General features: G+C 49.4%; 1 protein-coding gene across 1 annotated transcript in view; it reads right to left on the reverse strand.

The window, feature by feature from the left end:
• Nucleotides 1-3727: 3727 nt before the first annotated feature.
• LOC123028094 (transient receptor potential cation channel subfamily V member 6-like) overlaps nt 3728-22331 on the reverse strand; it is a 98804-nt gene continuing 80200 nt past the window's right edge. The window contains exons 12-15 of the mRNA XM_044439607.1: nt 12820-12886; nt 11973-12241; nt 11163-11269; nt 3728-5307 (exon numbers count right to left, since the gene is read on the reverse strand). Of these exons, the coding sequence (XP_044295542.1) occupies nt 5013-5307; nt 11163-11269; nt 11973-12241; nt 12820-12886 (738 nt within the window). The 3' untranslated portion in view covers nt 3728-5012. The remainder of the gene's footprint in view (nt 5308-11162; nt 11270-11972; nt 12242-12819; nt 12887-22331) is intronic.

Below are 22331 nucleotides of genomic sequence, written 5' to 3' on the forward strand. Positions count from 1 at the left end.
TACCCCATCCTTTACGAGACATTCCTGGATGGCTTGCAGAGGTGCTGGTTGTAGGTTAGTGTAGCTTGGCAAGCCATGCGGGGCAGTCGCTTCTTTGGGGGAGCGCTTGGCATCCCGCCCCCCCCCACGGCCCTCCTCACCTCAGTGCATTTGGGGACGTGTGTCTCTGCCTCTTCCCCACTGCCACAAAAAATGTTTGCTGGATTTCCACGGCTCCCTGAACCTCAAATGTGAAAACATTCCCTCATGCGGAACGAGTGGGACATCACTTATCTAAGTGTTTCCCTGGGTAGCTTTTCCCTTGGGGACATGACCTCCTTTTAAATGGCCTTTTAAATGGAATGCTCTAAAATAAAATTCACCACTCCAGTTCAGACCCTTCAGCTCACCCCAAAAACATTATAATACATGTAATACATCTTGACGCAGGTGGGGGGAGTAGTGAAGGTATGCCATGCTTCTTATGATGGCTGTTTGCCCAGTTCACGAGGTTCATCCTTTTGTCATCACTATTGGCCGTGTCACATCGATTTCTGCTTTGAGGCAAAAGTGGGGTACAGTTTTGTGGGGTGCACTGCTTGGCAGGATGATACATACGACCAGCTGATAAATGGCAATATGACATGCACAGGGCAACCTGTTTCCACTGGTCAGGTAGGAGGTCTTCTCTGTCCATCCATCAGAGTGAATGGAGAAGTACACCAACTTCATAAGCTTCCTTAGGTGGTAGCTGTGCTAAGATGATCTGCTTGCTGAATGGATGGTGCAGCATTGCTTTGGCAAGGTGAATGCAGTGATAGAGTGAAACGCTGTGGTGCTGGGAAGAGATCTCATGTATTGGGATCAAGAAATACAAGAAAAGAAGACTAATTGCATGGGAGGGTTGATCCCAGAGCCCACTGCCTGTGGGCCAGAGAACAGATCCGATGTCTAGTGCTCAGGCTGAACGCAGCACTCTGACCTCAGAGCTAGGAAGTGGAGCTCTGAACTGGAGCTGGGATCAGGCGGCAAAGGGAGATGCGACGCGAGGAGACTGGACTGGGGAGGCCAGAAGGTACCCAAAGACGCTCCACCTCTTTCTCTGCCCCTCCGAAATGGCATCACTCGATGGCCCAAGAAAACCATCTCACAAAATGCAAGAGCAGGAGGCGTGGGAAGGGAAAGCTGCATGCACTGCTCTCACCCTTGGCACTGGATGCCCACGATCCTGCAAGACCAGCTTTGCAAGCATCCCCTGGACTTGTTTCCTCAATGAAGGAACAAAATGGCTTGAAATTTCTCCACACAACCCACTGAACACGGAGTGAAGCCTCTTCCAAAATTATCCTTTGACATCAACATTAAACACAAGAAATTATGGGTCTGGGCAGAAAAGGAAGTTTAATCCAACAAAGACAAAACAACAAGTGAAAATTTACAAGTACAAGCAGAAAAAATAGGGTTACATTGTGGGAGTGCTGAAGAGACTTAGAACATGAGTGACAGGACTTGGTTGCTCGCTCCAGGTTCCTTTTCTTACCCAACTTTTAGAACTCTCCATCCCAAAGGTAGTTTCAAAATGCATGCAATTGTATTAGCACTTGCAAACAAAGAGCCCATTTTCTTCTTGGTGACAACTCTAGTCAAAAACAGAAGCTTAGCAGCCTGCTTCCTCTTCTTGCCCTTGGTAACACACAGTAAATATGATGGATGACACATCCATGTGTGTTTCCATGACCCCTCGGCAAGACAGCACAGAGAGGAGGAGGAAAGAAGGGGAGAGAGGATATGGTAAGAAAGGGCAAAGTGAGGCAAAGTAGAGTGGGTGAGCAAGATCCACAAATAATGGAGATAAAGAGAATGAGGGAAAAGTTTCTGCCAACCCTGTTCTGAAGATAAGAGACTTTTGATCTGAAGGAACAGCCATGAGAAAGAACAATGTTCCTAAACTTAGAAAGTTGCTCTAATAAGGCCAAACGCTTGCCTTCTGCAATCCAGGTGCAGATCAAGCAGGGCGCCATTTTAACTGCAAGGGTATAGATTAAATTTCCTAAGAAATTCCTAACATAAAAATGTTTTACTGTTCAGCTCAGCTGGGCAGTGCAACACATTTTCTAAGAGAGTTTGTAAAGTCCTTCACTGAGACTTAGTGAGTCTAAAGTGTGCGGAACAAATAGTGCAATACATCTGGGATGGAGGGAAGTCACGCATGATGCCTGCTGTTTCAGACTGGGAGAGTTTGCACAGGAATTTAAACCTCTGGCTCACTGCACCACACAGAGTGGGATCTTGTCTTGCCCCAAAAGCCAAAACATGGCTCCCGGATCAGTCTTCCTGCAGGGAAGCTGGAGGGCACTGAGGAAACACCGAGGGGGTCCCCACTCCCTGCTACAGTCCTGAAAACTTTTTCAGTCAACACGGAAGTGGGGGAGGGAGGTTTCTGTGGCCGTGAAAGCCGACTGGCAAACTCTCTTTGGAATCTCCAAGGGAGCACCCACAAGATGCTCCTCCAAGGACCCCTACAGTATCTTGGAAGAGACACCCAAGGCCTCCCCTTTAAAAAAAAGAGAGAGAGAGAGAGAAAGACCTTTTTACTGAGCTGCTTTATGCAGAAAAGTGTCTCTTTCCATCCCCCCAAACTGCCCCCTTGGCACAACCAGGGCAGGCAAAGGTAAAGGCTGGGGAGGTGGGAGCTGTGGGCCAGAACCAGCAGCCCCACATGTGCCAGGGCTTCGTGCAGGGCTGCCAGGGACTCCCCGCCACTTTTCAGGGACTCGAGGCAGGCAGCTCTTTGCACACAGCCATGTGTGGCACCAGAAGGGCTTTTCCTTCCATCTGCTTTGCTGTGCGATCTCCTCTTTCTTAGGGGCCACACAGGATGCATGTTCTGAAAAGCAAAGCAAATGCAACAGCCCTTTGCAAGCACCTGACAAAACCAGGTGGTGGGGTGTGGTAAGCAGCAGCAGCAGCTTTGCTTGGTGTGGGGTGGGAAGGTGTGGCCTTGGGTTGCCTGAGCTGTCCCAGGTGTGGGTGACCAGGAGACGCAAGTGTCCCGTGACAAGAGCAAAGCCCAGGCCACACAGGGATTCATCCCATCTTCCCCCTTGCCACAGGCTCTCAAGGGTTTGTGTGCAGAATTACGGGGGCCATGGAGCCCCTCCAGTGGCCTCTGACCCCGAGTTCCTGGCATTTGGGGAATGGGAAGCTCCGGGGTTCCCCACAGAGAGCCCAGCTGCCTGACCCTGCCGAGCAGCCTGCCTCCTCTCAGGGCATCTCATCCACTCTGACAAAGTGGGGGGGGGGCAGGTAGCCCCTCCATATCCAACTGCCTTGAGAGCATACTGAGGGCCTTGGAGGGGCAGCCTGCAGGTACAAAGGTTGGGACTGCAAAGCAGGGCTTCTGCAATTAGAAAAGGAAAAAAGGAAGTCTTCTGAAAAAGCAGAGAAGTCGCGGTGAGCCCAGAAGTACACGATCGGACTGGGAGGAAGCCTCTGCTGGGCTGGCTTCAAGGAATGCTAGTGCAACCCCCATGAAATAATGGTACAGCCCAAGGGGGCGGGACTAAGAAAAGAGCAGGCTGTGAGAAATTCAGATAAAAAGGAGAGCTGAAGGGGCAGGAGCTCCTGTAGCCACCAAGGCTTGCCCGCTTGCTTTCAGTAACACTCCTACATGTTGGGGGGGGGGGGAGCAAGTCCACATAATGCATTCAAGGATATGCAATTAAATTGACATTTTTTCCAGAGTTTTGAGGATTCCACACATGCAGCCACCTCTCCTGTGTTCAGACGGTTGAAGAGGACAATTTAGATTCCTTTGTTTGAACTGGATTCAAAAGGACTTTTGAACTTTGTGGCTCTACAGTCAGTTTTATTGGTATTAGTGTTGTTGCCAGTGACTTGCGTGCAGGGGTTGTAGTATTTTCTTCTTATTATATTTATTGATTTATTTATTTAAAACACTTCTATGCCGCCCCCATCGCAACAAAGCCTATTATACATACTCATACTGGTGTAATAAGATTGGTGATAAAAAGTTCATTTTGTATGTTGGGTTAGGTACACTGCGATTTGCAATGTTCACCAGGAAGCAAGTAGTCCCATAGAACCTACCAGTGCTACAGATTTTTTAAAAAAGATATCTATTTATTTCATTTTTATTGCCCAATAGCCAGTACTTTCTAGGCATTAACAAACAAGTTTGACTCCAAGTGTCATAATGCAGGAAAATGCTTCTCCTAGTTGCTCAAGAAAGGTATTTCATTTGAACCAGGGGTTCTTGGATTATCTTATTAGCCAGATAATCTACACCCATTTGTGTTATACCATTATTTCACCAGCAATGGTGGTTGCTCACTAGCCTCTCTGCCTCGAGGGCCAAATGGTTCTGCAGGGTTCTCTCGCCTGACCCAGCTCAGGCAGCCCAAGCAGCCAGGCAAGGGCAGGCCGGTGCTTGGAAGCTCCCAGACGCTGTGCCACATTCAGGCCAGGCAGTAGCTCCCAGGTGAGCAGCAGCCCCCAAGTCAGTTCCTGCATCTGTTGTTCAGCCTTGGGACAGCCCTGTCCCTGCTAGATAGAGATGGGGAAATGTCGAATGCTCCTTCAGACGTTCTTCTTGCTCTGAGAAGGTGCAGATAACAGAATGGTCATTCCCTCCTCTTGACACCACTCGGGAGTTTTGTGAAATATACAGAGCTTTGAGCAAAGGAGAAGAACCGTGTTCTCCAGTACCACCAGCAAATGTAGACCAGTCTTCTCTAGGCCACCCACTGAAAGCCTAAGATTTGCAAATACATAAGAAAGTTTGTGAAATAAAAGTGGATGCCACAATCCAGGCCATCTCCCCCGAATTCCCTGGATTTCTCTCGGTGCTAAACCTTTGGTGTACTTTCTTGCACTTTTACATCAACAACAATCTTTCCTGAGTCTGCCCACAGCAAATGTTGCAAACCTTCTACAACCATTTAACAATAACCAGTGCCAAAAATTTAAGCTGGCACAATCCGTGGGCCCGGAGGCAATAATTCTTCCTGAGCTTACACATGGTAGATCTCCTCTTCCATGGCATAATTTGTATATCCCTGTAGATGGCTCAGCGTGTTGTGCCTTAAGATGTTCCAGGCACAATTTGAACTCTTCCGTGATAAATTTGGAGTGTCAGGGGAAGTGCTAAAGGCCAGCTGCTTGCTTGAATAAGCCTGTTCACCATCTTCTGTATGCAGAACCACTTTGGCCTTCAAGTACTTTTGGAAGGCATCTCTTCGGTGAGGCTCACAGTTCCTCGCACCCAGCTGCTGCTTCTGCTGCCGCATTTCACACCGACCTTCAACCCTGCAGGAGAGATTGTTACCAAAGTCATCAAGAGCATGTGGTTTGGTGCCACCCCTCCTTTTTCAAACCTGCAGACAGAAGCTGAACTGCCGCAAGCATCAACACGACTGCTCACACATTAAAATTTCTCAAACACCTGAATCAAGGGGTTTGGAAGGAAATCAGGTATGTAGCTTCATTTACACTACCGTGATTCCTGCCCCATCCATTGCTGGAAATATCTGGGCTTGGATGCAGCACCTTTGGGGAACCTCAGAGCAGTGAGAGAGGGTGACTGGGGAGAGGAGCTGTGCCCTTCCCCAAGGGGTCTGCTTGCGATGATGGAATGAGGACCCAGAAGGGGAGGAGCTGATGATGATGATGATGATCCAGTGCAGCGGGAGGCAGGGGCCATTATTAATGGGCACAAAAGCTGACTTTTAGATCAACAACCATGTAAAATTCCTCCTGCATTGTTTTCTTTACTCTTCCTTCAGTAAAAGCGATGTTAACTTTAATTTTTCACATAAAAGCTGAAAACCAGGGAAAACAAATTGGGAGGTCCAAAATTGCTCCAGACCCCTTTTGTAAATGGAAGCTCCTTAACCTACCGTTTTGATACAGCTACTGGGCATGCTGGAGACTTAGTGATTGGGGTTTGTACTGAATACATGGCTTGTATGCGGACTGCATTAAGGCCCACTTTCCCCCAGTAATTTGAGCACTGCCCAAATCCACTCATTCCCAGCAGTGTCACGACATCCCTGCTTTTGCCTGAATTCCAAAGCAGGAGCAAGAAAACCCCTTTTCCCACTCTAAGCCTGCTAGCATAGCAGCAGTGGCCATTTTCCTTTCCGTCATCAGGTATTGTGCATAAATGCAACCTGTTGGAATCATTTGCACCGGATTTTCTGAAAGGAAAAGAAGCAGGAATGCATGATGCAGCAGAAAGGTCCATGCAGTTTAGAAGGAATCCAATCAGGATATGATTCTACTGTATGGCAGGGCAAAAAGCTGCTGACCCTGCTGGCGGGTTACTTTGCTTTCCCTACAAGCACAGAGGTGCAGAGAGTCAGATCCCTGCCCCTAAGAGCGCATTCGCAGCATCGATGCAGAATTCTCCATGCAAGTCATCCCTTGCAAGCGTCTCCCCAGCGGGTGGGACCAAGTGCTGCCGCCACGCAGGAGAGGCATACAGGCCAGGACAACCCTGCACTGTCTTCTCGGCAGAATTTTATGTTTGACAAGCGTTTGTTCATAAGCCGCAAGACACGCCACATGGATGGCGCACTCATGCCTAACAGCCTAACTCACACCTAACAGCATTCACTCCGTGCTGTTCTTTGCAGTCCTTGTTTTTTTCTTCTTTCCTTACAACTTTTGGGCATGCTTCTATGGGGATGCCTGTAACGCTCCAACTCAGAGGATTAGGGGCAGGCTCGGGAAGGTGGGAGGGGCGCGGAAGCTAGTTCTGCACTCCTCTCACTCAACCAAGCACTTTGACGGCCAATTTCAGCTGCCTGGTGTGATGCTTCAGAGCAGAAGGGAAAGAGGCCAAGGCAACAGTGTGACATCGGTCTCTTCCTCTCGTGGCCCCTCTGCTCCACCCAAGCCCCCCTCCAAGGTCAGCTGTTATACCCTTGTAGAAGCAGCCATGCACCAGCTGGGCCATGGAAGAAAGGCCTGATTCCCAGCTATGGAGCTGGGGAAGTGCTCCAACCTCATAGATGGGAACCCAAAAAATTCTTTGTCTGTCTGGACCAGGCTCAGCAGCCACAGGACTACTCTGGGACCGCCTCACACACTCACTATGCTGATTACATGGTCTGTGCATTTTTCCATTTCTGAAGCTCTCTTGGCTGTGGCAACCTGTGCAAGGCTGTCACAAAGCCACATTCCACATAAGATGGTGGGCTCTGGGAAGAGCTCCACGGGGCGCCACAACCTGTTGGCTCCTTGCAGCCGGGGGCAGTGAGGGTAAGGACCAGGCAGCAACACAGCCAAGGGAGCCCAAAGGGTACCGATGCAGCCAAGCAAGGCAAAGGTGAGTGGAGCTGGGCAGGCCTTAGGTGCTCCTTTCTTGACAAAAGTTGAGACTAGGGGAGATCTGGACCAGTCCCCTTCCTTTGACTTGGGTCACCTCTGAAATGGAAGAGTCAACATTGTTGTTGTTTTTTAACTTGAACAGTGACTTTCATGATACAGTGACTTTGCTCTGGAATGCTGTGTCATATGTTTACTTTTTGGCAGAGCCATTTACAAAATTTTGTATATAAAAAAGTCTGATTCCCCAACTTGCTGCAGTGTCAGGACTGCTCAGGTACTTCAGTTTGACTGTCTGGCCCGACTCTTGCTGTGTGTGCAATCGAAGCGGTCCTGACTACCAGAGAAAGCCAGTTTGCACATTCCTCCCACAAAACTATGGGCTCCACAAATATCCTTTGTGGAGGTTCAAGTGCTGCATCTCTAGTGAGAGACACTATCTGAAAAATGCAACATACAAGGAGCCCAAGAAACACACACTCCAAAATATCGGGCTACTTCCACTCGAGCTGGTAGCAGAACTCTAGAATGCCTGAAGCCCAGAGCTTTTGGACAAGGAGCTGAGATACTCTCTGTGACTGAAAGGACACGATGCCAGCTCCAGGACAGAGCAAGCAAAACCAAAATTAGGGAATAACTGTTGGGCTGTGGGGAATCACTGCCCCCTCCCACAGCTGCATTACTGGAGCTGGGAGAGGGGGACAAGGAGGGATTCCTGCTGGCTGCCAGGTGGGCAGAACTGCAAGCTCAGTTCACTGGCATACTTGGTTTGTAGTTGTGAGGTTTTGTGTTGGCTTTTTCATTTTTTCACTTCACTTCCTGACAATGGTTTGCTCTGGTGTTTGTCTGTCCGTGCCTCCCTTTAGCAGATAAAGAGATGTTTGCTTCCAACTTTAGAAGGTGATCAATTACCTGCAGGCTTGATGCAGCAGGTACTTTTGTGTCCAGGGCTGCAGGCAACACTTGTGCAGCCCCAGAGAAATCCTCTGCAACTGTGTGCTTGAGAGGCAAAGGAAGGGTCCTTCCTCCTAACCCAACTCAGGGTTACGAGCAGGGAAGGCACAGCCCTTTTGCTAAGAAAGCCAATCCACTTCAGTGCAGCATTACTTGTGGTATGAAGATTGGGCCATGGCACAAGACCCTGTGTCCACGTAGCCTCTGGGTGCTAGAAACAGAAAGGCTTCCCACTTGTGTCCTTGCAGGGATGATGCAGAGCAGAAAAGCAAGAGGACTACAATGCAGTGATCTTGGCTGTGGCCCATCACCAGCCGTAGACGGCGCCAGACGTCAAAGGGGCAGGCAGACCCTCCCCCAAACAAAACTAATTAAATTACATGGTGCGATTAGAGTGATGGCCTGCTGCCTGCACCAGCTGCTTGCCTGCATATGCCTGGAACAATTGCAGATGGTTCCAGAGTGCGAACATTTCCCTGACTCATGTTTGCAGCTGATGCTAATGCTGATGCTGATGCAGTGCAGGGAGTGCCAGGGTGCCTTTTGGCAGGGAGGCTGCTGGAGAGGGCTGGCACCGTAAAGCTGTCGCTGTGGCCATTTCCCACTTTGCAACACCATTACTGGTGCAGAGGGGGCTCATGAAACCAGCATGCCAGGAGCTCTTTTGGGGTAGGTCTCTCTTGCTCGGTTGCTCCTCGAAGGGCTGAGGTCCTCTCAGGATGCCTCAGTGCCTGGCACCTGCCCACATTCCTGCCTTAGGGGAAGCAGCACCACCATGCGCAGAAGGTGCTAGAGTTGGGCAGGCATCTGTGGCCAGGGCAGTTGCCTGTGGCTACAGCAGCCATCCTGTCCAGATTCTCAGAAAGTCAGCCTGGCTCACTTCGAGGAGGGAACCAAAGACCGCTAGAGCTGGGAGAAGCCACTGGGTGCAACCTCCTGCTCAGTGCTGGACTCCAAGTCAAGCCTTCTGTGGGGCAGCCCATGGCCTCCCCTCCATCTGGAAAGCAAGGCTGCAGTCGAGCTGGGGGACCTGCAATCCAACCCTATGGCTCCTGGCAGGAGCAAGGCTGCTCCGTACATTCATCTGAGACCCTCATTCTCCAGAAGTATCACCTTCATTGTCCTGGCAGTTTTCCAAATTCATGAAGGAAATTAGGGTTGTTTTGGAAAGTCTGCATGCAGCATGTGGAAAAATGCTACCCATTACTAACAAATGAACAGCCCTGTGCTCTCAGCCTGCCAGGGGAGAAAATGAATGGAGCGGCCTCCTTTTGAAAAGAGCTGCAGGAATCATTGGAGCTGCAGATGTGGCAGTCACAGGCTGCCCTGACAGCTGACTGGGCAAAGCTATTCATTTTAATAATACACAGAGGTTAAGAGTGGATCAGATGTAAACGAACTGCACAACAGCGAACGCCATGCCTGCTTATGCACAGGACCTTGAGGAAGATTGTATGCATATGGAGTTGCAGAAATCTACTTTTACACCAAGAACAAATTGTCCACAAAGGGAAATGTGTTTGTTTCATGCGGGAACCGACGTGCAGTAGACGGACACTGACTGCAGCAACACGCTGGTGCTACCACCTTCACACTTTCGCAGCTGGCAGCTCGGAGCCTACAGCCCGAGTGCAGGTAGGCCAGCACTGCGAGTTACAGCTGGTGTTCCCAGAAAGCGTCACCTAAAGCAACATTTTGAGGGGCACATGGGAGATCCTGCTTGGTCAAAATTTGCAAGAAAATGTTAGGGCTGCCAGAGTTTTGAAATTGCATGGTTCAAGGTGGGGGCTTCCTGTTGTCCCAACACAATAGGAAGTATAGCTGAGCTGAAATGCACCTGGATGGGGGTGCTAAGAGACAGTTTTGCAAAAGATTATCCTCTGAATTGACAAGGGAGCCCCTGCTCAGCAGTTTTGCAGAGATAATGGCAAAGGAACTGCTCATTTCTGAGTGTAATCCTGGATTGTGATCACCTGTGTGGACAATACAGGAAGAACCACCCTCACTCTAAGGAGATTTGCATGCTCTTAATGTTGTCAGCATGCAGCTACGTCTGACTGGGCACAGCACAATATGATGCAATCCCATTTAGTACAGAATCCCCTGAAGTGTATGAGGGAACAGAGAGAAAAATGGCCAGTGCATCACAGGGCTGGGTGGGGGGAACAGCGGGTAGAACAGCTGCATCCCAAATCACTACTTTACAGACCAATCCAGAAAATGGTTGCCCAGGGACTATTAAGCTCTTGTCTGCTGGCAGAACAAGAGGTGCTTCTGTGGTCCATGTGGGAAACAGAGAAATTAAAGAGTGAGTGTAAATGCACAGGGTTTAGATGCAATCAATGATGGTAGCAAATTCATGTATACATTTCCTGGATTGTTACCACTTCAGAATGAACTTGGGAGATTGAATGTTTTAAAAGCAATACAGTGGTCTAAGTTGCACAGACATATAGGATAGGAACTCAAAAGTGTGCAATCCTACACACACCTACAGGGCAGCAGCATTGAATTTTGCGCATGCAACAATTGCACTGTTTCTTGGTTGCTTCCACACCCCTCCAACAGGGGGCATCCAAACCAGGAAACAGTTCTCTGCACATTCTCAATATGGACCAGAGAAGCAGAGGGAGTCTGGAGGGGCAGCATGCTTGCTTTCCACCGTAGCAACTGAAGCTGCTCCCACATGGGGCCTCCTCCGGATGAACACCTCTGAGCTGTCACTTCATTGCTCCTCAGTCCTGCCCACTAATGCTCTTCGCCCATAAGAATATTCCAGGCGCTGCCATTTGTGCATCTGTTAAGTACATGCATAATGCTGGTGCGCTCTCCCTTGACGCAGGTCTGCAGCACTCATGGTCCAGACACGTGGCACATACCTGAGATACCACTGGTCACCCAGCCCGTACTCCCTTCCCCTGATCCCAGAACGAGGCCAGAGGCAGCGTGGGAGCTTGCGCTCCAGCATCACCGTGGTGGCAACAACCTGAAACACAGCCAAAAACAGGCAGGTGGTCAAAACACTTCAGCAGAGAGCGAGCAAGAACAGCAGGGCTCCCTCCCTGGGCCTTCAGCTCCTCCCTCCACCTGGTCGGTGGCTGGCAGAGAGTGCCAGCAGCACAGAGCCAAGCCTCACTTGAACGTTGCTTTGTGACTCGCTTGGAGGGCTTTTCAAGTCAGAAGGGGAGTAAAAATAGGCAGAGAGTGCTGGTGGTGACATGCTGTCTTGAGAGCGCTGCAGAATGGAAAGGGGACCCAGACATTCCAAAAATCAATGAAAGCAGAAAAGAAATCCCCAGCAAGAATGCAGAAGAATAGTGAACGAAATGCACACTAAGAAGTATTTTGAACCAGGTATTCTTTTCCTGCGATGTAAAGAAACTGGGGGTGAAAAGATGTCAGAGTCACCCATTGACCATTTCACACATAATTTATTAGTTGTGTTCGAAGGTGGCATCTGATGGCAAATTATGGATCCCTTAGCAGAGATTTTAGAGGATGTGGGCTGCATGTGAGCCCCCTCCAAGCAGCAGCTACAGCCACTGTCATAGTTTTCCGGCCAACATGGTGTACTAGCTTTGATTAGCAAGAAGCTGCCCTTAACAGCACCCTTCTCTCGTGCCTCATTTCCCTCCCTCTCTTGTGTACCACCAGTCAACCAGTCAACCAGGACGAAACCGCTCGCTCACCTGTGCTCGCCAAAGCTCGTCCCGCTCATGGGCCACACGCCAGTGGGTATCACCCATCATGGCAATCAGCAGGTTGAGCATCAGGAGGGTGGCAATGACGGCAAAGGCAGAGTAGGTGACGCCATACATGAAAGGCAAGTCGACTTCATAGTTGGCTGGTCCATCAATGATGGTGAGGAAGAGCTCAAACGTACTGAAGAGCGCCATGGGGTAATCGTAGAAATGGCCCAACTCATCAGGGTCCTCTGTTTGAAAGATGATGTAGAACGCTGGCAAAGAAAACAGAAGAGGGTGAGAAGGCAATCACCTGCTTCAATGCTGGCTTGTGCTGGACTTTTGTCCTGCTTGGTGGGGCTCTTCACCCCAACAGCACCTTTGGGACATCTGCCTATTCCCTCTCTGGGCAAGGGTGCGTGTGATGCCTCTCCATCATCCACCCTTGCACCCTGTGTGTGCATGGAAGCCCCTCTGGAACATGCACATGGCGGCACCCTCCTCAGTAGAGCCCCTCCTCAAAAACACTCTCCCCGCAACACTCTTGGCCTAGCCCAGTCTGCGTCCATTAGCCTAAAGTTAGCAGGCAAAGCTGCTAAGATTTATTTATTTATTTATTTAAAATATTTTTATGCCGCTCCCATCGCAACGAAGCCCCGGGGTGGCTCACAACAGGATACAAAGTACATAAATACATAAATAACAATATAACAATTTAAAAAAAAAGATGGCCACCGTCCACGACCATCTCTGGCCTCAGCCCAGGTAATGGCCCAGCCACCATTCACCTGTGCAAGAGTAACACTAGTGCTTCAGTGAAGCTTTTCACAAAAGCCTAGAATGTGTCACCTACCAGATGCAAACCCAAGTATCACCACTGCCATTAGCCAGCAGAATCTGAGAAGGTCTCCAAAGATCATCTGCACAGGGAAACACACAAAAAAGCACATTGTGACAGTAAGCAAGGCTTGTCCCCCACACAGCTTCACATAAAAGGGAACCCACAAGATCAGAGCATGCTATTCCAGCCCTCCTCATCAGGTAGGGAGCCTGCGTAGGGATGGGGCTTCTTGACTGTGGCACATAAATGGTGAGATGGCATCTCTGAAGAGGCCTCATCTTTGCTGCTTCCTTGTCATCCAGAATAAGCTGGTCCTTTGGTCCAGCTCAAACTCTTTCTTAATGAAAGATTAAATGAATTGGTTAAAATCAAATCTGGAGTTTTGGCTACCTCTTCTCTTGCCATTACTACTTTGCTTTATTCTTGCTTTTGTTGATTGTTTTTAACTACTGTTGCTAGCTGTCTTGAGGATAACCTTTTGGAAAGGCAAGATATAAAATCATTCAAAGAAATCAGTACAAATAGAAAGGTCAACCTAGTTCAGGGAAGCACACAAGCCCCCCAGTTAAGCTCATTCTATGACATTAAGATCCCATTAAGCTTTCTTGTGCTACAGGTACGAAACCTGCTTCTTTGCTCTTGTCCCTGAATTGGCCAGCTCCCTTCTCAGTGCCATCTAAGCCACTGGCCCTCACCACATTTTGTGGGAGTCCATTTCATGCATTCTTCAACAAAGGACTTCCTTTGTTTGTCCTAAATCTACTGCCAATCAATGCCGATTAGAAATGGGCACACGGCCTGGTGCTCAGTGTTCAAAAGGATGCTCAGAGGGTGTGATTCATCCTGCCATTTGCTGCCCCTTGCCCCTCCTGGGAGGGAAGAAAAGATCTCGGCAGGGAGGGACAAGGGAACTGGGCTGACTCTCCGTGAGGGAGGCTGAACCCCTTCTCACAAGCGGTGCCTCAGGAAGGGCATCCCTTGCTGCATGCCTTCCTCTGGGTGGCCCCATGCTGCCACCCCTGGCATTCCCAAGGGGAGGTCTGGGGAGCACCTGTTCCAGGGACTGCAGCCAGGAAGCCTCCATGGCAGCTCTCCGGAGCAGCGGCAGCCACTGCCGCCCCCCAAAGACTGGCTCTCATCTCACAACAGCCCACCATGGGCAGCCAGCCATGGTGGCTTGTCATGTCCTCTGAACCCAGAGGGTGGGCTGACTCCCTCTGGCAGGACAAGCCAAGGAACAAGGCAGGGTTGCTCATGCCCTCAATGGGCTATTTGAACCCAGGAAGCCAACCTGACTGTGTTGCAGTGATCAGCTGCCACCTGCTTTTCAAGATCTCCCCAGTCGTGGCCCATCCACCAGTTTTTTGATTTCAGGCACCTCAGGAATGTGCAATTTGGGATGTACTTTTTATTTTGATAGCCAGGGTGTGCATCAGGCTCTCTGATGCAAATGTTGACTAGGCTGCCTATCAGGTTCACTTGAGCCCAGTTGCAGGGGACAAGGGAAAATAACAAAGGAGAGACAAAGGCGAGACCCTGGAGTGCAAGTGAGAAGCGCTGAGGGCACTTGGGGGGAAGCCGAGGAAGTACATGTGCAAAAGGCGTGGGGAGGGGAACAGGATCCCTCCTGCCTTAAAGTCATGTACTGACACTTCTCAGTGTCTTCTCAGAAATTCCCTGATTCTGCAGCTATTCTAGAAAAAAGAGACATTACTTTTTTGTAGCTCATTTCTTGCTGCCTTTACTGAGATTGTCTGACAAAGTATCAAAATATTAGAGAAATGTGTGCAGAAATGTGTGCAACTAACAAGTGTGCAAATTTCCCCTCCACTGTCACAGAGTACTTCCAAAAGTCTGACCAAAATACAAAACAAACATGCACACAACAATAATGAAGATTATTATGCAGTGTTCAGGGGCTAACCCCCAACCACAACAAGAAGAGCAGGTTGCTTACCTGTACCTGATGTTCTTCGAGTGGCCATCTGTGCAGTCACACATATGGGTTCTGCGCCTGTGCAGTGCCTTTGGCCGGAAGATTAACAGCTAACGGTTTTTGGCGGGAACTCCACTCCCCCTCCCCCCAGCATTATTTATTTATTTATTAAAACGTTTTTATGCCGCCCCATTCGCCGAAGCCTCGGGGTGGCTTACAACAATAAATTAAAAGTAATTATAATATAAATTACAATAAATATAAACATTAAATTAAAAATACAAAAATACAGTATAAAGGAGCAGAGTGTCTGCCATTTTCCAGTCTTTGAAAGACCGACGTTCGCTCCCTTAATAAAGTTATTGTCATCATGACAAAAAACCAAAACTTCAGTGGTACGACAAATATCTAAAGAGATCCTAGCATCAAAGAGAAGGAAGTCGGACCACCCATGACACCAAGCGGGGTCGGAGGTGGGTTGTGTGACTGCACAGATGGCCACTCGAAGAACATCAGTTACAGGTAAGCAACCTGCTCTTCTTCGCCGTAGCCTCTGTGCATCACACATATAGGTAGAATAACAAGCTTACCCAAACTGGAGGAGGGAGGTGTCATCAACGAAGAACAGAAGAAAAAACAGCCCTGCCAAAAGAGCAATCTTGTCTGGCACGAACATCAATCTATAGTATCTGGCGAAGGTACACAGGGTAGCCCAAGTGGCAGCTCTGCAGACGTCTTCCATCGGGACTCCCGATGCAAAGGCCAAAGAAGCAGCAACAGCCCTTGTAGAATGACCACTTGGAGTAGATGGTAAGTCCAATTTAGCCAACTGGTAAGACAGAACAATTGTTTTCACTATCCATTTGGAAAGTTGTTGGGAAGTGACCGGATAGCCCCGGTCATGTTCCAAGTATTTCACAAAAAGTCTACTGGAGTGTCGAACAGACTCAGTCCTGGACCTATAAAAGGCTGAGCAATGACAAACATCCAGCATATGCAGAGATCTCTCTATCGGATTCGAAGGAGTTGGAAAGAAGGCTGGAAAACGATCTCTTGCTGCATGTGAAACGAAGTAGTGATTTTTGGAAGAAAGGACGGATCCAGCCATAGAACTACCTTTTCCTTATGAAAATTCAGAAAAGCGGGGTCTACCCTAAGGGCACAAAGCTCAGAAGATCTACGGGCTGAAGTAACTGCTACGAGGAAAACAGTCTTCCATGAGACAAGGCGTAGATCGTCGCCATGGGTTTGAAAGGTGGCCAAGTCAGTGCTTGTAAAACTTCTGAAAGACTCCAAGTGGGCATCAGGGGCCTTATTGTTGGATGCAGGTTACCCAATCCTCTCAAAAATCTTTTAATCAAAGGTTGAGAAAAAATGGAGAAACTGTGGACAGTTCCACGGTAGTAAGAAATCGCCGCTGTATATACTTTTATGGAAGAAGGTTTAAGTCCAGACTGGTGCAATTCGAAGAGGAATTGAAGAATCTGCTGAATGGACGCCGAGGACACTGGAAATGAGTGGGATTCTGCAAAGCTGGAGAATCTACGCCATTTTGCTGCATACGATTTTCTAGTGGATGGCCTTAATGCAGATTCGAGAATATATCGCAGATCTGGATGTAAAGTTTGTGAAGAAGAGGTAGTAGGGATTGCCAGTGGTGTCGACACCGGTGCAGCACACATGGTTATCGGATCCTCCAGGCAGTCAGTTTCAGCGACAACAGGTCTGGGTGTCGGATCGTGCCCTCCCTTTGGGTAATGAGATAAGGAAGAAGAGGGAGTTGGAGAAAATCCTCCCAAGAGATGTGAAGGAGAGTTGAGAACCATGGTTGGCGTGGCCACCAGTGGGTTATTAGTAGCCCTGTGGCCCCTTCGTGAATGATCTTTGCCAAGACTCTCATGATGAGGGGGATCGGTGGGAAAGCATAAAAGGCCATGTCGTTCCAGGGGATCATGAAGGCGTCCCCAGACGACCCCTGTCCTATCCCCACTCTGGAACAATAGTTCGTGCACACCCTGTTCTGTTGTGTGTCAAACAGGTCTATGTCTGGCGGACCCCAGCGGTGAAGCAGTCTGTCGCGAACCCGATGGTCTAGTTCCCATTCGTGTGACCACGACATATGTCTGCTCAAGAGATCTGCTTCTACATTGTTCGTGCCCGCAAGATGTACTGCTAGAAGAGTGATACCTCTCGGTATGCACCAGTCCCAAATTTGTATCGACAGGCGGGCTAGTTTCGGGGACCGGGTTCCCCCTTGTTTGTTCAAATAAAAGACCATAGCCATGTTGTCTGAGGTCACCTGGACAACCTGGTGAAGAAGTACATCCTCGAACGATTGCAGGGCTTTGAAAACAGCAAGAAGTTCCAGGAAGTTGATGTGGTTCCTGGAATCCCGGGGACTCCACACCCCTTGGGTACTTAGGTCGGAGCAAATGGCTCCCCATCTGAGAAGAGACGCGTCAGTACCGAGAGTCACTGTAGGATACCGAGGTCGAAAGAGGACACCGACATTTAAATTGGCTGATTCTATCCACCATAACAGGGACTGAAAAATGGAGGCCAGGAGGCAAATCCATTTGGTAGGTGGATCTCTCTGTGGTCGAAACATCCTGTTGAAGAATAACTGGAGAGGGCGTAGCCTGAGTTTTGCATGCAGAACCACGGCGATGGATGCAGACATGTGTCCCAACAGGCTCTGGATAGACCGGGCAGGGTCAGTTCTTTCTCGTCGAATCCGAGAGATGCACCGAGCAATAGCATGCTGTCTGCCTTGAGGAAGAAAGGCTCTTGTCAACGTCAAATCCAGCCGGGCTCCGAAAAAGTTGATCATCTGTGTAGGGAGAAGAGAAGACTTCTGTTGATTAATACAGAGTCCAAGGTCTTGTAATAGAGCACAAGTAATATCAACAGCAGACAAAAGTCCTGCTTTTGTGTCAGAAACCAACAACCAATCATCAAGGTATGGGTATATCCGAATTCCACGTAGACGAAGGTGTGCGCAGACAGGGGCCGTACACTTCGAAAAAACTCTTGGTGCAGTGACTAATCCAAATGGTAACACCTTGAATTCATAGATTGCAGAGTCTACTGCAAAACCAAGGAAGCGCCTATGACGTGGATGTATTGAAATATGAAAATAGGCATCCTTCAAATCCAGCGAGGCAAACCAATCCCCTCTCCCCAGCAAAGGAAGTATATTTTGGAGCATGGTCATCCGAAACTTCTTTGGTGTTATGAATCTATTGAGAGCTCTCAAGTCCAATATGGGTCGGAGACCCCCATCTCGTTTCAGGACCATAAAATATCTGGAATAGAATCCGTGGAGTCCTTCCGATAATGATAAGCGACGAACAGCTCCTTTAGTAAGGAGTTGGTGAATCTCGTCCAACAGTACCAACGAGTTCGGTGTAAAATGGATAGGATTTAGTGATGGAACATCGAATTCAATTCTATAGCCATACTGGATGATGGATAACACCCACCCATCAGATGTAATGGACTCCCAAGTGGAGAGCTGACTTTTCAGCCGGTCCCCAAATGAGAGAGGGGAGGGTGAAGTTGGGAGGAGAGGAAAGGCTCGCTCGTTGCATCAGCGCTGTCGTCTGTCCGTGTCGAAGCGGCGGCGGCCCTGCTGGAAGCGCTGGGATGGTTGTTGCCTGCGACATTGCTGGCGTTGATGTGGTTGTTGTTGCAGAGGTTGGAATTGTTGGCGGTATTGCAGGCGTGACCATGACCACTTACGTCAAGGCTGGGATTGCAGTTCCATACGATGGGCCGTCATTCTGGATTCATGGATCTTTTTCAGTTTACTATCCATCTTCGCATTGAAAAGACCAGATCCGTCAAATGGCATCTCCTCAATTCTCCGCTTCATTTCTTCTGGAAAATTGCAATTACGCAACCAGGCGTGTCTGCAGAGGGAAATGGCACCGACAAGCGACCTCGAATCGGAGTCAACATGGTGCCTTGCTGTGGAAAGCTGTTGCACCGCCACTTGCATAGCTTCCTTAACATAGGTTTTTGCAAGTTCACCCTGGTTTCCTGGAAAGGTGTCAATGATGGCATCTAGGCACTGCATAAGAAAATATTGATAGCGCGCCAGGGTCGCCTCATAATTGGAAATTCATAATCCAAGGCCTGAAGCTGCGTATACCTGGCGGGCGAGGGAGTCAACTTTTTTCCCTCCTTATAGCGAGGCGAGGTGTGTCCACGTGCTTCCTGGCCCTGAGAAGATTCCACAACAACCGAGTTCGGCTTGGGGTGACGGAGGAGGAATGGGATGTCTTCCTCCCAAACCCAATACATAGATTCATATTTACGTGAAGTCAGTTGTGGGTGGGCCGGGAGGTCCCATGGCTGAGTCATTGCCTGCCGCAGAGTCGTAATGAATGGTAAGGCAATAGAGGTGGATCATTCGCCCCTGACCACATCATAAAAACGGTCAGTGCTCGGTCCCGGTTGTTGGTGGACTTCGATGTCGAGCGACCTCACCAGCCTGGCCATTAATTCATTGAAAGAGATGTACCGTTCTTCAGGTGACCCCGGGCCTTGCGAAGTAACCGCTGCATCTGGCGAGGTCGAGTCAGTCTCAGACTCATCAGATTCCATCCAGTAAGGAGGTGGTACACTGGAAGAGTAATCTCCTGGCAACTCCGATCTGCTGCTCTCTCTAGATGGAGCCCTCGGGGCGTCTCTGGGTGTTGAATGGAAACGATCCCGAAGAGCTGGCGGCGAGGATCGTCCCCTGGAAACCAGGTAATAGGCCACGGATTGGTACTCTTCCCATCTCGGAGCGGAGGAGTATCTGGAATTGTACCAGTCATCGAATCTAGCATCCGAAGAATGGCTCCTGTGGCTTCTCGGCGGAGAGATGGCGATGTCTGTATTCAGAGGGACATGCGGCATTGGCACTGGCGACCGAGCTCTTGGTGGAGAATCTCTTATTTCACCATCTGAGATGGAGCCACGCCGTGGATCCAGAACGGGTTCGGCTGCCGGTCGGCGCAGTGAGCCTGGTGGAGTAACCCTCATAGCCGCCTGGATGGTCAGGACCAACGGGGTCGGTTCCGTGGCTGGAGTCAGGGTTGAGGAGGTCGCCGAACCTGAGTGGCGATGCTTTGCATGCTCGGGATTCCTTGGCTTTTTAACCGGCTTGCCCGCCTTATCTTTTTTGGCCTTCTTATGCACAGGATGTTTGTCCAGATCACTGTGCTTCCTCTTCTCCTTTTGTTTTGTTTCCTTGGTAGGGAAATGGGCTGATCGGCCATGGTAGGAGCACCTTCTTCAGAAGGGCGTGAGGGCGGAGCAATGGAGGAAGAGGCGAGGCGTTGCGGGAGGTCGGCTGAAGTTGGACGGCCTTCGGGTGGAGCCACAGTTGTGGGAGGCTTAGCCACCAGCCGGTCCGATTGGAGGAGAGCCTGGTCCCACAAGAGCTTGTGGAGGCGGTTCTCCCGATTCTTCCTCGCCTGTTTGGAGAAGGCCAAGCAGTGGCCGCATTTATCTGTCCTGTGCCCTTTGCGGCGGGCATTTTGGAGCCGCACTTGCAGAACGCCACCCATTGCGCCATCGTAGAAATAGAAGAGGAGATAGTAAAGCGGGAAAGTAATATTTTGGGGGGGGGAGGTTTATAGGAACAAGAGAGAAAAAAGGTGAAAAGCAAGAACTAAGTGAAAACACTAACAGTAACAGGAACGAGGGAATACTAACTTGGTAAGAAAAAGGGAAGTTTTTCAACAAGCAAGAGGTAAGTAATGATCTAAGCGAGAGCGAAGCAGCACGAGGCACAACGAACGGCGGTCGCAAAAACTGGAAAATGGCGGACACTCCGCTCCTTCGCAAAGACTGGAAAATGGCGGACACTCCGCTCCTTATATAATGCTAGGAGGGAGGGGGAATGGAGTTCCCGCCAAAAACCGTTAGCTGTTAATCTTCCGGCCAAAGGCACTGCGCAGGCGCAGAACCCATATGTGTGATGTACAGAGGCCATGACGAAGAAAGAGTAGAAATTCAACTTTGCTTCTTGAGGTTCTGAAGTGGTGAGTGGAATGTTGAACCAAAAAGAAGAGAACAAGCCAGGTTCTGCCACAAAAGACACTGGAATGTTTGTTGGGTGTATGGTGAGTTTTCAACGAGCAATTGACCCATGGTGGCTGATTCATGGAGGGGCTAAGTGTGGTGTACAAATGCAGCCGATGCCTCACCCTGAGCAGGGTGCAAGCAGAAGCCTCCTCCGCAAAGCAAGAGTGTGCCCAATGCAGCTCTCTGCAGAGCCTGCCCATCCCAAAGCAGCATGCTGAGTGGCCTTCTCGAGAGTAAGCATTGGTAGGGTGGTAGCCATGCAGGACGCCTGCTGTGCTGGCTCAGAACAGACGGCCTTCAGGGCTGGCTGCCCTCCAAGGCTTCACTTGAGAAAGGATTTGCAAAGTAAGGCACTGAGGGCAATGCAGCCAGCCAGCCCAGCGGCACATGGCGGCAGCTTGCCCTCCACTACACTCCACCGTTGTGCACAGTAGCGCCTCGTGCTCCTTCCCATCCCCAGCCCAGTGGGGGCATGTCACAGTGGTCAGAGCGCCCCATGTTTCCCTCCAAGGAACCCTCCGCCATCTGCTACTCTCTCATTGTCTCCTAGCAGGACTTTCTTCCCCTTGGGGTCAGGAGTGGGGTGGCAGGCATGAAGTCACATGGGGTGCAAGCAGAATTGAAGAAGGCTGTGCTGCTCATACAGACTGGGACTGGTCCAATTCTGCTCCGAAGAATCTGAGATGGTTCTCCCTGTGTGAGCATCCCCGATGGAGGGAGGCCCCAAAGTACATCTAACATAGGTTGGCTTTGCTCAATTAAGCTAATTGCAAGTCATAAAATAACAATTCACATCTGCTTTGCAAAATGCCCATCTATCCAGGGAAATCAAGGGGCAGTTAGCACATTTAAGAGTTTCTCTTTCATGTGATCTCACATGACTCTGAGTAGCAAAGACATCACACTTCCACAGTATTTAGGGAAAGAACAATCTGTTAAGTGAAAGACTGGCTACGATGGTGGTGCCATGAAGTGAGATTTGGATTCTGGGACCACAAGCTAAGGTTCCTGGAAGATGGACTATTGGTAAATGATGGGCTGCACCTCACAAAGAACGGGAAGCAGATGTTTGGCCACTACATGAAAAAGTTCATCAGTAGAGCTTTAAACTAGAATATATAGGGAGTTGTGCAGCATGGTGTACCATCACCTGCCAAGGACTTATATATTTCAACAGAGAAAAAACATCAAGCAGGGCCCAACACCAGTCTCCCAAAAAGCACAGGAAGAAAACCAGGGCACAGTGAGCAAGAACTTCAGTGTCTCTACACCAATGTCCACAGTATGGGAAGCAAACAACACGAACTTGAGCTCATAGTACATGAGGGCAATTATGATCTTATAGGAATAACAGAAACTTGGTGGGATGACTCACATGACTGGAACTCTATAATTGGTGGATACAACCTGTTCAAGAAAAATAGAAAGGACAAAAAGGGAGGTGGAGTTGCACTATATGTAAAAGACACACATATGTAAAAGAAATACAAGAAGAGGAACTTAGTAGCCC

The sequence above is a fragment of the Varanus komodoensis genome, unplaced genomic scaffold, assembly GCF_004798865.1.
Source record: "Varanus komodoensis strain SLA01 unplaced genomic scaffold, ASM479886v1 scaffold35, whole genome shotgun sequence".
In the NCBI taxonomy this organism is placed as follows: domain Eukaryota; kingdom Metazoa; phylum Chordata; class Lepidosauria; order Squamata; family Varanidae; genus Varanus; species Varanus komodoensis.